This window comes from Cucurbita maxima, unplaced genomic scaffold (genome assembly GCF_002738345.1).
Source record: "Cucurbita maxima cultivar Rimu unplaced genomic scaffold, Cmax_1.0 Cma_Scf00014, whole genome shotgun sequence".
NCBI lineage: Eukaryota > Viridiplantae > Streptophyta > Magnoliopsida > Cucurbitales > Cucurbitaceae > Cucurbita > Cucurbita maxima.
In genome coordinates this window covers 332,699-349,422 of record NW_019272030.1, presented here as the reverse complement: position 1 = coordinate 349,422, position 16,724 = coordinate 332,699, and the positions used below count along the sequence as shown (strand labels likewise).

The 16,724-nt window shown below is 32.7% G+C and overlaps 1 protein-coding gene across 2 annotated transcripts in view; it reads right to left on the bottom strand.

Moving 5' to 3' along the window:
* Positions 1–12,931: 12,931 nt before the first annotated feature.
* Positions 12,932–16,724, bottom strand: part of LOC111489840 (chaperone protein dnaJ 15-like) — an 8,653-nt gene continuing 4,860 nt past the window's right edge. For both annotated transcript variants that reach the window (XM_023138259.1, XM_023138260.1), the window contains exon 12: positions 12,932–13,487. In XM_023138259.1, the coding sequence (XP_022994027.1) occupies positions 13,257–13,487 (231 nt within the window). In that variant the 3' untranslated portion in view covers positions 12,932–13,256. The remainder of the gene's footprint in view (positions 13,488–16,724) is intronic.

Here is a 16,724-nt window from a genome sequence, read left to right as displayed (position 1 = left end):
CCTTTATCCAATATTAAGATATGTAATAAGCATCTTATTTTCCCATATTCGGTTAGCATTTTAAGTGATAGGAAATAAGATTAGAATGAATAAAATTTGAGTTCATTAAAACTGGCCCGGGAGGAGGAAAGATTGAAGGAAGATTTGGTGAACAAAATTTTAAAATAAAACCTGAAATATCAAATAACAATAAACTTCATTAAATTTTATTTAATAACCATATATTCCCTACAACGGTAATAATAGAAAATAAGATATTTAGTGAAAATAACATTATATATATTATATACAACATTTAAAGACTTTTAATAATCGACCAAGGTTAATTAGAGAAATAATTTTATAAAGTTCAAACTTGAAACTAATGTCATTGGCTCACATAGGTTGACTTGGATTTCAAAAGGACAAAATCGAACTTTCATTAAGAATATATTCGTGACAACAACTTAAGCTAACCAGGCAAGTGACCTTACTATCGACATGATTATATTTGATGTTGACACATGTCCGTGGTTCTCACGTGTCATATATATTCATATGTGTGAATTGCTTGTGAATCGATATGTTTATAATAAGTTATAATATGTGAATTGTATGATAATACTTATGGTATGATGTGTTCAATGATATGTTTGAGATAGGATACGAGAAGTATGCATTAAACGTAATGTACCGATAGGAGCAAGACATGTTCATGAAACGTTCAGGTTAGGTTACGTATTAAGAATGTTTGATTAATCCACCACACTAAATGGTGTGAAAGTTATCTTATTTATAATCAAATAAATTACAAGGATATGGAAAGAGTAATAAATGGAAAGAGGAATAAATGGAAAGATACCTATAGTAATAAGGCAAATATCTAATATTTGCCGTATAATAAAATATCAAATATAATATATATGGTAAACTATAATTTATTACTAAATATCTTTAACACCCCACTGCAAGCTAAGCGTCGGATTTAAACGAACGTGAAGCTTTAATCTGAAAAATTCAAAGAGGTTGAGAAACACTTTCATGAAGATGTCAACTTGGTTCAGAGGAGGAGTAGAGAAACACTTTCTTGGGCAACGAAAATTGCAAAGAGATCGCCGCTCAGCGGCGATGCTGCCTTGGCTTCGGTGAGAATATGTCTAACCCATGAAGAGGGATTGTCGCTTAGCGATGATGCTGCCTTGGTTCTGGTGAGAATATGTCAAACACCAAGAAGTAGAAGAGGAAATCTAGAGCAAGGGACAAAGACAATGTTGAAGCCGGAAGAGTCGCCACATTGGGCGAAGGAGCCAATTTTGGCAAGAAGGGCGGCGGCAACTTGGTTGGCGAAGAGGCCAGTGCGGCACCCAGATTCCAAATGTAAATCTCTGCAAAAAGTTGATGGGCTTGTCGAGATCCCGTATATTTCTGAAGAGAACACTGATGAGGATCCTGAGATTAGGGTTTCGGTGAAGGATGAAATGTTGATTGGGAAGAAAATGAGAGAGACTATATTGGCCAAGGGGAAAACCGATTGGGTTGGAAAAGGTGAGGTTGTATGTACAGAGTATGGTGATTTGGAGGTCCATAGGGTGGAGCCGAAGAGTAATCAATCGGCTCCACCTGCGGCAGCCATGAAGACTACCCCTGCGGTGTCAAAGCCAGCAGAGGTGGTGGAGAAGAAGATTAGAGGATTCAAAAGTCATTGAGAAAAAAGGATCTGGGTTGATAAACGAGAGGGCTCTGATACCATAAGAATGTTTGATTAATCCACCACATCTAAACAGTGTGAAAGTTATCTTATTTATAATCAAATAAATTACAAGGATATGGAAAGAGTAATAAATGAAAATAACAATAAATGGAAAGATACCTAGAGTAATAAGGCAAATATCTTATAATAAAATAGAAGTGCTATGGTATAAGAGATTGATAACAACGATATGGTCACGATCGATTGATAAAAGAATATGATTAGGTTGTGGGTAGAAAGGGATAGGATTATGATAGATTGATAGAACGATAGCGCTAGAATGCGTTCCTGTAACGTTATGACTAAAGTACGTTCAAGTAACGATACGACTGTGATATGTCTAAAGATGTTAAGGCTATGATAAGTTAAGGAAGAATATGACCATGAAAAGTTTACGATATAATATGATTATGATACGACATGTGAAGAATATATATATATATATATATTTTGTGATAAGATATGAAAATGATATGAAATATGTTATGGTACGAGACATGTGATCAATTGACATGTTTATGATAGAATATATGTGATGTGATATGTTATGTTTAGATTGTCTTGTGTGACCGTTGAGGTAATTATTGTATGAATCGTAGGTTATGAAATGATATGTTAAAAGTATGGAGTGGTATGTTATGTCACCTAAATTGTATGTATACAACATGTTATGAATGACATGATATCACGGTAAATGACATGAAATATAACCTCATTAAAATTATGTATGATATGAGAACTGAAAAAAAAAAAAATATATGATATGAATGTAAAACGATAGCAATGTATATTTAATAATGTCAAAAATGAAAAAATATTGGGACCTCATGCATTATGTGTGCTCATGCATTAGGAGATACCCATATTTCATCACGATGGCACAGACACGTACACTAATGGGCAAGGGTACAATCATTATGTTTTACATAACATTGTCGTGACGGTTACTAGTTCTAACGGGTGTCTAGTCTAAGGAGCTCCCAGAGTATGCTTGACTGACAAGGAAGGTGGCTCAACGGTGTGCGAACTGACTGGTGAGTCCATACTCGCACATACTCGCTATATGTAGAGTATATGGTACACATTCAAATTACCCGTTAAGACAGTACCGTAGAAAAATAGATTGAAAGGATAAGTCTCATCATTGCATTCGCGTGTTCTTCCATTTAACCCTGAATAGTAGGGTCACTTACTAAGTACTTCTTTAAATGCTCAACCACGTGCTACTTCTATTCATGTATGACTGAGGACGACATTCAAACTCGAGACTATGACACATGCATAAGGTAGTCATATTTATTATCTTAGACTTAGACAAAGATATGATGTTTTTAATTTAAACATTTATTTATTTTATTTAGCCTTTTGTTATGTCATTTCTAAAGATGTTTTCAAAGCACGGAAGTCCATAACAGTGTTTTAAGATAAATGTTATATTTTATGGAAGTTTAAATGAAGTTTTTCCACATGATATGTATACCGTATCGACCTTAGATTAAGTAGAAAATTTATGATTGTTAAAAATCATAATAAGGTAAGTATTGAAATTGGAGTGAAAAATAATCTAACCACCTTACATTAAGTAGAAAATTTATGATTGTTAAAGATCATAATAAGGTAAGTATTGAAATCGGAGCGAAAAATAATCTAACAAAGGTTAAAATTGGACTTACACTCACGAGTACAGAGCCGCCTCCATAGGAGAAGCAACGCTCATGGGGCGACACATGGCGCCTTGTATTGACGCTATTGAATCGGGTTGCTATGTCAGAGACGGTTTAGGAATGGGCAGGACTAATTATTTTTTTTTTTTATTTATTTATTTTTTTTACTCTCACAGACACGAAAGAACGGTCAAAATGATCATTTTGTCCATCATAGTTGACTTTGACCCTTCTTTTTAATTTTTCACCATTTTCTTTTATATTATTTCTAAATTCTTGGGATTTTTATAAGCATTTTTTCTTTCTAAATTATCTTCAAATTTGGCCTCTAAGGCCCTCAATAAAGTCCCAAAAATTTGAACTTTTAAAAAAAAATTGAAAAATTAATTCTGGTCAGAGATCGGGATCTTGACTAATCTTAAAGAGAAATAAAGTAATCTTTTCAATTTCCGTGAGGGATTTCAAATGAAAGGTCATAAATCTTTAATAAAAAAAGTTCAAGTGAATTCAGTAAATAGTTAACAAAAATTTTTAATAATTTTTAATTACATTTGAGAGTCAAATGGATCATAGTCATTAATTGAATAAGCTTCATTATAGGGGAAGAGTTATAAGATCACCCAACCTTTACAAGAACTTAATTGAATGCTAAGTTTGTAAGGTTAGATAACAAAGTTGAAGGCTTATTACCTTTAAAATAGTTACGAAGGATGATGTCTCCCGTTAAGAGCATATGATCAATTATATACCACGAGTGGGAGACAAATAATGCATATATGAGGCTTAACATTTAATAAGTATATATTAATTAAATTAATGGTATGACCAATAAGTATAAAATTAAAGTTTGTCAAAATATTTATAGATAATGAGAAATTTTAATTTTGTGTATGTAGTTAAAAATTTGATCTTTACATGATGGCGTATTTCTTACATAAATTTATAAAAATCTTAATTTTAGCTTAGTTGGTGAAGTATGGTATACAAGTTGAATGCGTTTTTGCTTTTGAAGCAACAAAATGATTTGTATTACTATAATAATTCTTTAAATATCGTAAATGTATTTATGATGTAATATAGTTTTTCACTCTTTATAAGGATAATACTGACCAAACTATTATTAAGAATCATGTTCAAGTAATAATCTAAAAGTTCTTTAATAGATAGATAAAGTTGGGTGTCTCTTATACTATAAACACTATAGATACGACGTACTCTATAAATTTTACAAAGAATTTGATCTAAATCGTTCATATAGATGAGATACGTGAGTGGGATATCCTATGCAATGAATTTGTATAAGTTTGGGTAATAAAATCTTTTATCTCTCTTGCTGAATCTGTTAATTAAGAAGATTAACATGATCATATGTGAATCAATCTAAATCATGAGTTAGTTATGAGCTCCGGATGATGGTGAATGTTTGTCATTTGATTTGCATGGGTGGTAATAACTTTTTTAGTCGATTGAATATGCCTACTGTTGTGAGGACTTGACTAAATACAGAGTTGGTAACATAATTTTATAAGATGTGACTCACTACTTCCTATACAGGGTAAGTAAATAACTAGTTCCCTTAAGTGCTAATTTCACGACTTGTATAATTAGATTTCACTCTCTCATTAGCCCGAGAGGGACTAGGTTTAGGATTGGCCGAGAGGGATTAAGTTTAGAATTGGATTATAAACAAATTGTTCTTTAAAGAATTCGTATACTTAAGGTGTAAGATGATATTATAGCGGTAAAGTAGACTTTTGACCAAACTGTAATTACTGAATAGACTTACTAATAATGATTATATCAATAGATATAACTTGTCTTACAGTGCATAAGAGACAACTCTAGGTCTATAGTGGTGCAAAGTAGAGTTAATGAATGAGAATTTGATTAATTAAATAATTTAATTAATTAACTCTTTATCACTTAAACGGTAATTTGTAGGTCCATCACGTTTGTTTGTTAGCTCATAATAACATTAAAATGTTCAATTTAGTTGAAAGAAATATTTAAAGTTTTAAAATTAATATTTAATATATTAAATATAAAGGAGAAAATAGTTTTAATTTGACGATACGTCATTCATAGGCTACTTTCCATGCCAAATGTTTGATGCTGAGTGTTGAGGAGGTTGCAAGTTCAAAGCGAGATAGTAAAATTAGAGTTTCACCTACGTAACCAAACATGTCTCAGACTCTGAACAAGATAATTGAAGGAAAAAAGTTAGATGGTCAGAGGGGAAAGTCAAAAGTGTATCTCTCCATGCATGCAACAAATTAAAACTCTAATTCCAATTAAAATTAAAAAAAAAATTAAAAAAAAAAAAAAAAAAAAAACATGGACTCTATCTAGCACCGTCTGTCACCGAAATCAGTTCCAGTGGCCCCACGTGTCGCTATCTAATTCGTCCTTCATATCTCCAAGGAGATACGCATGTTATAAATTCCACTCTCCACCACTCCAAATTTAATCATTTTTCTTTTAATAAAATGGAAGTTTTGTGAATAAAAGTCAACATGGAAGCTTAGTCAGACAAGACATTGGACACATTTTAATTTAATTAATTAGTGGAATTTTAGTTTGATTCAGCTATATAATATTTTAAGAAATGAATTTTTCCAAAATATTTTGAAGAATAAAGATAGATCCATTACCAAATATTATATTATTAATTAAAAAGGTATTTCCAATAATAATAATAAAAATTAAAAAAAGAAAAAGAAAAAGTGGGGCCCACTTTGAGTTGAAGGGATGGATGAGTTGGTCAAAAATTCCCCCATGAATGAAAGATGTGAAGGATTGTGATGTCCTCCATCAACTTTATGAGTGAAAGTTTTATTCTTTTTGGACCGTTAGATTCTTTCAAATCATTACATGATGTTCATCATCATCATGCCTTCATCCATTTTCATCCAATCTTTGGGTCAAATGGGTTTTCTTTAACCAAATTCATTTTTACTTTACTTTCATGTGGGTCAATCCATTCCTAAATTATTGGGTTCATAATTGAATGGAATGAACCCCATGCTTATAATTTCATAATTAGTTTGTACATATTAATTTTAACAAAAATCAATATCAAATCTTTCTAACTTCACTCATTTTCGTGGAAATCAAGGTTTAGATATTAAGATGTTCGTATGATGTAAGAACTTGACCAACTCGGACTGTCCAACTCAAACCATAAAAGTTGAGTTGGGTTTAATTTTTGGTGAATTGAAAATTCGAGCCAGTTTATAGGTTGATATGTTTTTGGTCATGTCCCAAAATTAAGGTTACAACATAACCCTATCTTGCTTTTAAGATTGTTACGAAGATTAACAATATTTGACGTTTGTAATTGAGGTTAGCGATTCGTTTTGATTTGTGAATATTTGATAATATTCTAACATAAATGTAGAAGATATCTTTTAGAATAACGATAAGAGATCACAATGTAAAATCTAGACGATTACAAACGTACATTCTCTAGCCTCTACTATAATCTCTTCTTGATTGATGTTAATAAAGAGTGTGTGTTTGCCACAAAAGAGTTGTGTTCAATACCCTGGTGTCAAAGTCAAATTAGTATAAGTTGTTTCTTGGAATTCTAAGTATGCTCTATTGTTGCAGCACTGTTTGATCTTCCATATAAAAAACGGATCCTTGAGATTATTAGCGAGTGAGTTTGTTCATGTAGTGAGTAGTCTATGACTCCGCAAGTTTTGTATAAAAAAAGTTGGTCTGGTATTATGAGATATTGCCAACTATAACATGTAGGTAACATGCATGATGTCATAGGTAAGTACAAGAACTTTGAGAGGTCGTTGAAAAAAGTAAAATTACACTATCGAAGGCTGCAAACAACACCAAATGGCAATCAGAGTAGGCAAAACAAAGTTTGTCTTGAAAATCACAATCGAAGAAAAGATGTTGGAGCACATTTGAGACAACAAGACACTAAAAGAAGCATGGAACACATTTGTGACAATTCTCTAAAAAAAGAACGATACGAGGTTACAACTTCTAAAGAACGAAGCTATTATCAATCTCACAACATGATACAAGGTCAAATCAATCTGTTAGGAGATTACGAAACTTGATTTGGAAGCATGGAAAAGCTCAAATGAAGAAGATCATTGTTAGGGATATTTAGTAATAAATTATAGTTTACCGTATATATCATATTTGATATTTTATTATAAGTCAAATATCTTATTACCATAGGTATCTTTCCATTTATTATTATTTCCATTTATTACTATTTCCATATCCTTGTAATTTATTTGATTATAAATAAGATAACTTTCATACCATTTAGGTGGTGTGGATTAATCAAACATTCTTATAGTATTAGAGACATTTTGGTTTAGTAACCCGTATCATTTCTTTTCAATGGCTTTTGAAATCTTCTATTGTTCTTCTCCACCACCATTGCTGGCTTTGACGCCGCAGGGACAGTCGTCATGGCTGCCACATGCAGAGCCGATTGATTATTCTTCGGCTCCACCCTTTTGACCTCCAAATCATCCTTCGCCATACTTTGTATATACAACCTCACCTTTTCCAAACATATTTCTTTCATTTTCTTCCCAATTTTCCCTTCATCCTTCCTCCTTCATCCTTCATAGAAACTCTAATATTATGATCTTCATCTCTTCGAAAATATACAAAATCTCGATAAGCCCATCGACCTTATGCAGAGATTTACCTTTGGAATCTGGGCGCCGCACTGGCCTCTTCGCCAACCAAGTTGTCGCCGCCCTTCTTGCCAAAATTGGCTCCTTCGCCTAATGGGGTGACTCTTCCGACTTCAGCATTGTCTTTGTCCCTTGCTCTAGGTTTCCCCTTCTACTTCTTGGGGTTAGACATATTCTCACCAGAGCCAAGGCAGCATCGTCGCGAAGCAACAATCCCTCTTCATGGGTTAGACATATTCTCGCCGAAGCCAAGACAGCATCGCCGTTGAGCAGCGATCTCTCTACAATTTTCGATGGCCAAGAAAGTGTTTATCTACGCCTCCTCCGAACCAGGTTGTTGACATCTTCACGAAAAATGTTTCTCAACTTCTTTTTAAATTTTTCAGATCCAAGCTTCACGTTCATTGAAATTCGACGTTCAGCTTGCAGTGGGGTGTTAGAGATATTTAGTAATAAATTATAGTTTACCATATATATCATATTTGATATTTTATTATAAGTCAAATATCTTATTACCATAGGTATCTTTTCATTTATTGTTATTTCCATTTATTACTATTTTCATATCCTTGTAATTTATTTGATTATAAATAAGATAACTTTCACACCATTTAGGTGTGGTGGATTAATCAAACATTTTTAATCATCATCCATTGATTGCGCCCAGAATATTGAAGCTTTGTTATTGCTATACAAGGATGGCTCGCTCAACCATCAATTGTAGAGTTTGAAATTTTTCAAGGCAACCAAAAAATCATGGCTAAGCAAATGAGAGGAAACACTTTACACAAATAAAATTGGGAGTAAAGAGCGAAGAAGAAGCATTCAACATAAGTAAAAGTCAAAGCAACAATAAGTGGCCCACCAAATGTGGATACAAAAATATTGACAAAGGAATAAGTCACCAAGGAACTGCTTGGAGAGCTCAGAAATAATGACAACAAAAGTTCTCAGGGGTCACATGTCCAAAGATTATTGGTCCAAGAAACGATCTATCGAAAGTAATGCGAGAACCTCCAAAAAAAAAAAAAGATAGATGAAAATGAATAAGATGCATAGGTACCACGTGCTTTAGAAGAAGACGAACTAGCGTTCATGGTGATGATGGGAGAGCATATAAATTGTGATGACTAAATCATTGATTCAAGGTGCTCAAACTATATGACTAGCTATCAAAGGAAACTACGAAACAAGAAATATTATAAAAGAAGTCAGGTTGTGTTCAACCAACAACTCACAATTGTCAATTACTCAGGTTGAAAACACGACGAACATGCCTAAAGATACGAAAGTCTATGAAGATGTTAAGATGTAGATAAAACTCGGAAGAATTAGACAACAGATCTATGACACGTAAGATTTGCAGTGTATGGTGACATTCATTGACGACTATTCATGAAATGTGTAAATTATTTTCATGAAAGAAAAGTCCAACACATTCTCAAAATTTCAAGAATTTAAGACGACGATCAAAGAAGAAGTAGGAATTTTACCTACACTCAAACAATAACAAAAATATATACATTAGATGAGTTTGATTGATATCTATAAAGTCTGGGATACGTCACCAAATTACATGTGCCAAAACACCACAATAAAATGGTGTAGCAGAGATAAAAAAAATCGACATCTTACAAAAATTTGTTGAAGCATGTTACACAGTAAAGATGTCCCAAGAAGATTTTGGGTTGAAGCTATACGAACAGGAGCTCATGTGATTGTGCCTAGTCATTTACATAGCAATTTTAAACTAAAGAGCTCGTAGAACTAGGGAATGTAAACAAAGTCACATACATTGAATAGATAAGGGAAAGTTGACAGATATACGAGAGAATCTAAAAATAAAAACAAATAACAAATCAATGTAGAGATACATGGTTCCACAATCCTTAACAAATGGTATCATATCGATGTCTTAACTTGTGTAGAAGGAAGCGATGTCTACCCACTAATCAGTCACTACTTACTAAGGATAGCAAATAGTCATAAACCCACAAATGCATATCAAAATAAGAACAAGTGATGTCTCTCTCATCATTTGTGTGGTAATGGTGTCCACTAAATGATATCAAAATAGTTGTAAGAGTTGAATTATAGTGATAGCTTTTGATTGAAGTGATATCTACAAGATTTGAGCAAATCAAATGAATGCCCCACCAAGGTGTTACCAATGAAACTATGGCCAATGGAACCAAAAGGCTTTGTTCCCACAAAAGAAAACCTATCTTTTTAAAATTAAGAAATGATTCAATCATGTAAGAAAACCCCATTACTTGAACTTTCTTAATCATCTTTTATTTCTTTTATTTGAAGTAATCCCCCAAACCATATGAGTGTGACTCAATTAACCCTTTCATCATCCATTTGTTATATATATATATATATTCAAAGATATTTAAGCATGAAGAGAGAAGATAAGAGATAAAAGTTGTTTTGGTTGGAAAGGAAAGGAAAGTGAGGGACACTTAGGCAAAACCCACATAATATCCAACCCACAAATTTTGAGGGACACATTTACGTGATATCCTATACAACATTTCAACATCAACGAATACCTTCTCCACTTATTTTTGGTCGTACAATATTGTGTTTAAGTGGATAGTCATTATAAATCTAAAGCATCAAATCAAATTTATATAACTGAATGTGTTTTTTACGAAGTTACATGGAGTAAATTTGATTGGAATGAATAGAAGAAGAGTGATGGAGGAACTTGGAAAAGATCGTACTAATCTACAAACAATGAAAAAGTGAGTAAATTTTTGTATAGATCTTTTAATTTTGACAATTTAGCAAGACAATCGTGTAAATTTAGGTGAATTGTTTTTTCTTTTTGTACTATTATTATGTATCTATACAACGAAAACCAATAGATTTACAATTATTCAATTGCTTTTGCACCTCATTTGGTCACATCACTTGTCAAAATTGTACTTTACGCTCATTTTAAGCTTTGTATACTTTTATTTTCATCTGTTCGATTAATCGTAACGAATAATTTTTCGGTTATGCTTAGAGGATGATAGCAAGCAGTTGTGTCTCTCTTTTTGGCATTTATGTTTTTCTCAATTGATGAAGCTAAGGTTGTGAGACACAGAAGCACAGAACCACATGTGAACTAAGCTATAATGTCTGTGACAAAGATATAATGCTTGTGACAGACAGCCTATGTGTTCCAACATGGGATTCCATACCTTAATTCAATTTCCTGTCTTTTCTTTTCTTTTTTTCTTGCAATTCATTTCCATTTATTCCATGTGGGGAACTACCGATTGTTTCTACGTTTCGTTTGTTTTTCTATCCCATTTTTTGCTATTCTAACACACACATACGATATATTCTAATTGTTGTCCACACCATTTTTGTTGTCTAATTTTTATCAATTTTTTTTTTTTTTTTTTTTTTTTTGGGGAAAGAATAAATTTTGACCCATAAGCTTATCAAGTTGTATCAATGATAGCGTTTATCAAATTGGAAGCAAAAAAGACTTAGGTAAGTGTTGTACTTTTAACCTTAAACTTTCAAAAAGATTGTAATTTTAATCTTTAATAACTTGTCTGTGAGATCACTCATAGGTTGTGGAGGAGAACGAAAAATTCTTTATAAGGTGAAAATCTCTCCCTATCATACGTGTTTTAAAAATCTTAAGGGAAAGTCCGAGAGGGAAAGCTCAAGAGCATAATAATGGCATGCGATGTGCTTTGACCATTACATTGTCACTCCAAACATCGTTAAAGGATGTGTTCTTTTATACATTCAATAAATTATAAAAGATATTTACCATATGAAATTGATAAGAAAAAAAAGATAGAAAACTTTACATAATGAAATTAACGAGTTTTATACGATGAAATTAATGAAATGAGTTTAAAAGATTCTTATGTTAGCTGAGACTAAAAACTTTAATACTTATTTAAAATTGTAACTTTGATTTCAAATTATCTCAATTAAAAATACTTAAAACTTTGTGTTTTTGTCCGACCTTTTTTCAGTAAAAGAAAGTTCAAAAGGGGATTATTTTAATGCTTCTTCTTTGAATACATTTTCCGAATAGAATAAACCTCTGATTTCAAATGCAATGTATTTAATATAGCAAATGTGTCACTTAATCGGTAAAAAGATCAACGGATCAAGTTTTGCTACTACTACTTGAAATGCATTTGAATAACATCCTTTTTCGATTGGGTATGACTTCGACTATTCCTCAAGCCCAGTAATTTTATTATGGATATAACAATTTATCGGGGTAAATTTGGAGACATTATTGTAATAAGGATGAAAAAAAACTTTGTTAATGCATTTATGTAGTGTTTATATCAATGTGGAGGTGGGTGAGGTTAGAAATTAGGGATAGTGATAATCAAGATCTGACGCAATTAATTATCCCACATTCTTGGAAGAATACTAATTGAGAAATCCTAACCTAAGTCTTCCATGATTATCATAATTATCCTTGATGGTTATGTGAAGAGTTTGTGGGAAGTTCAAACTATTGCTATTATCTTATTTGATCATAATTAAAAGATATCATATTTCAAGAGAGTGAGGATTTATAATAATTGTAAAAACAAACAAAATATATATGAAAGATTTTTCCTTTTAAAATAAGTACAAACAAAAATATTTTAATACCAAAACTTCAACCAAAAAAAAAAATAATAACAATTGCCAGACCCAATACCGACATGAAAAACTATTACTCAATCACAGCTTTTTAGTTTCATCTATCAAATTATATTCTCAATCACCGACAAATCACCAAAATTTAGGCTCACATTTGATGTTAATCATCGAAAAACGTCGTGTCTAATCAATTTCTTAGATAACGATAAGAAAAAAAAAACATGAGGCAGCGAAAAATATAATGTATCCAACACAAACCAATTTAATATATGAATGCATTTGAGTTATTTACACACAAATTTAGTATATTTTGGCTATGTCTTTGAAAAGCAGATTGTAATGCCTAATAAATAGCTTACCTCAACTCTTATGGGAGAAAGAATGGCGAATTTTGTTGAGCCCCTGAAAGCATAATCCACCAAAACGGAGACCCAAGTATTACAAGCATGGATGCACCAATTTGACCATTGAATAATTCTACAAGACAAAATGGTTGGAAGTTTCTGTTTGTTGATGTGTTTGGGGAAAAGAGAAAATGAACCTTAACCGATGATGATGATTCTTTCATCCGAGCTTTTTGTCAGATCCCCGAGGCATACCAAACCATCTCTTTTTAAAAGATTTATCTTTTTCATCCGAGGTTCCATCCTCTCCTTGATTATCGACCTTTGAATCGTCGCCAGTAGATTTACTACTAGTTCCATTACTCATAGCACCAGCTCCCATGTGATTCGATGATTTCGTGACAGTGAATGAAGCATGTATGCCATCCCGTTGTTTAAGAAGCTCGTCCACCTGAATTTCAAAATCTTCAGAAATTCAGAGAGAGAGAGAGAGGGAGAGCCATGGCATATCTATACGATCTACATAAACAACATTGTCATTTGATAAAAAGAAACAATAAACTAGGCAAAACAGAGTTTAACCTTCAACCGGAAAAGGTCAAATAGAGAGAATATAAGAATATATTGAATCAAGAAATGAAACAAAACTTAAACCCTTTGACTGAGGCCCTACACTTCATCACTATATCCACCTATAATTTTTTTTTCTTTTTCATTTGTTATTTACTTTTTAGAGATGTTTTCAAAATATAAACCTAAGTTTTGAAAACTAAAAATAGTAGTTTTTAACGACTTATTTTTGTCTTTGGAATTTGGCCAAGAATTCCTTACAAAAGAATGAACTCAATGTAAAGAAATAGTGAGAAAATAGACACAATTTTTAGAAACCAAATGGTTATCAATCGAATAATCTTAAAAACAAGCTAATCAAATCCCAAATGTTATTATCTTTTATTTAATCTTCAATTTCTATGACTTGTGTCCTTCCAGATTTCCAAAACAGAGGCACTGATGGAATTAAATCACATACGCTCTACTTTCCTTTTAAACCAATAAAAAGAGATGATGGAAAAAGCACCCAAGTTCCCCGACAGTACTCTAAATTAGAAAGCAGCACCAAGATTCACATTCACCATTTACCGATCAGCACAATCCACATTGTTCATCCCAATTATTGAAATGTATTCTAAAGTTCAAAATCCACCTGGGTTTATGTTATCCAAATGATACTCTTCAAGTGACCATCAGTTCGACAGGATAAAGATGAGAAAATAACAACAAAAGTATTTACGGTCAACGTCCAACTAAATTCCCAATTCCCAAATTCCCCGTCATTCCTAACTTTGATGGAAATGGCATTCAAGCATTTCAACCAGGCAATCTTACTCACAATTACACATACAGATATCATAATTTCCAATGCATAGAGTTTCAAGCACTCTAATGGAGTTGTTGTCTGGCCCATGTCCATCTTATCATGACAAGCAGATTTAGCCCTTCATGGTTGCATGGTGCCAAACTAAGTCTTTGCTTTGATGAAATTTTCAATGGAAACAGTTTCTTACTGAGTAAACACGGGTGTTTCTTGTCATCCTTCAAGCAAATTTGACAATCCTCACTTGGCTAAAGATGTTGTAAGACTATTAGAGAAAAATTGCATACAAGTGGAAGTAACAGATTTTTCAACTTGACCTCTGACGTATGCATTGACAATGCATTGACCTTAAGGTCCAGCGAGGAGGTCCATGTGGATATTTTGTTCTAGTAACGTTCACCATGGTAGGGTCCCATGCGTGAGGAATTTCCTTTGGACAGCAGTTAACTCTCAAACGAGAATTTAAACTATATTTACTTGTAATCTCCTGAGGTTTATCTGACCTCTAGTTGTAAGATTTTGTTGGCTGTTTTCTTTTTTATGAGAATATTTTGTTGGATTTATGGAAGAACATTGACCTTCTCTATTTGGTCGATTCTTACATCTTGGAAAGCACTGGGTAATAGTCCAACAAAATTGATTTTCCACAACGCAATGGAAGTTTGGTACCTATGATAGGGTTGTCTTTTTCATTGAAAATGGCATGGTGCTCAAGCACTTGATATGCAATCAAGACATAGACCCTACCCCTTCCAGTTTGGATTCCAAGGGTCAACTCCAAGCTGCAGAATCCTTGATGCATTTTGATCAATTAGTTGAATCTATCTAAGCAATTATTTTCTACACTAATAACCCATTCTAACCACCCTGCCGAATCAATGTTGTATGAACAGCTAATTCAAAGGGGTTAATGTAGTCCTATATTTCTGACAACTCATTAAATTAAAATTGAACAAAGCCTTGTCTGGAGTCCTAGGATGCCAAGTATATTCATCCAGTAATATGATGAACACAGAAAAGACCACAGCCAACAAAAATGAAAAATAGGAGCAAAGCTTCTCAACCACAATACCATACAGCAAGTTAAATTTAAAAAATGTAATGCAATCCATTACAAGCTCATGTTAATACCAAGCTAACGAGGATGGATTAGAATTAAAACTCATGCATTGCAAGGAGACTCAAGAATGCCTGATATCAAAAAGAAAAGTTGGCCCATAAAATCTGAGTGCAGCTATCTTGTTCTTTTATAAGATAATAGAAATTACTAGAAAAAATCCTTTGATACACGCTGGCAAATTAATTAAAAGTAGTTAACTAAAACGCCAATTTAACTAAATTACAAAACTAAATGACAATAAGCTCAGTGGGATATTTGAAACCCAACGAGGCAGACATTTGGTGCCGCTAATTGGACAGCTAATTCATTGGTGAGCCAACTACAAAGAACTTATCCTCCTTGAGAAATTTCATCTTTCACGACAAGGTAGAGATAGTCCCATTAGAAGGAGAGGGATTCACTGACACAAAAGGAATTGTACGAAAAACACCAAAATGACTAGGACCTCAACTACAAAAAACCTTTTTTCCTATACAAAACTCCCGAATCGAGGATAAAATAGCTCAAATATCTGTCAGTTTCTATCAAACAAAGACAACAGAACCCAAGAGAAAGAGAAGATATATTTTCCCAATTAAAAAGGACAGATGCCAAGGAATGATTTCTCATAAGGGAAAGGTGTATAAATGAGGAAACAGAAAACCTAGGGGCCTATAACCCAACTACCTGGTGTAAGATGATCCACAATTCTTCCTTTCTTTTTCTTTTTCTTTTTTCTTTTTTTTTTTTTTTTTTAAATAGAAAATAAATTTCGTTGATGAAATGAAATCCCACAATATCAAAGACTCATCCAATGAGATGCAAGAGAATTCTCCCTTGTGTAATAGAAAACTTGAGCTATAGTTGTTCAAGAAAAGAGATAAATCTAAAACTTCCTCTAGTGGGCTTTCTTTCTTTTGGAAGATGCTCCAATTCCTCTCGCCCCAAATCATTCAAATGATAGCCCTTACAATAAACGGCCAAAAGGTGGCTTTTGTAGATTGAGCAGCCAGAAACTTTAGCCAGTCAAGGGAATCAATCGATGTTGCAACGCTCAAACCAAAGGAGGTAAAAGATGTCTGACCATATCTTCCTAGTGAACGAATAATGAATAAGAACATGAGATGATCCAAAATTCAAACCTATCATTTATCTAAAAATGTAAAAAAAAAAAAAAAAAAAAAAAAAAAAAAAAAAAAAAAAAAAAAAAAAAA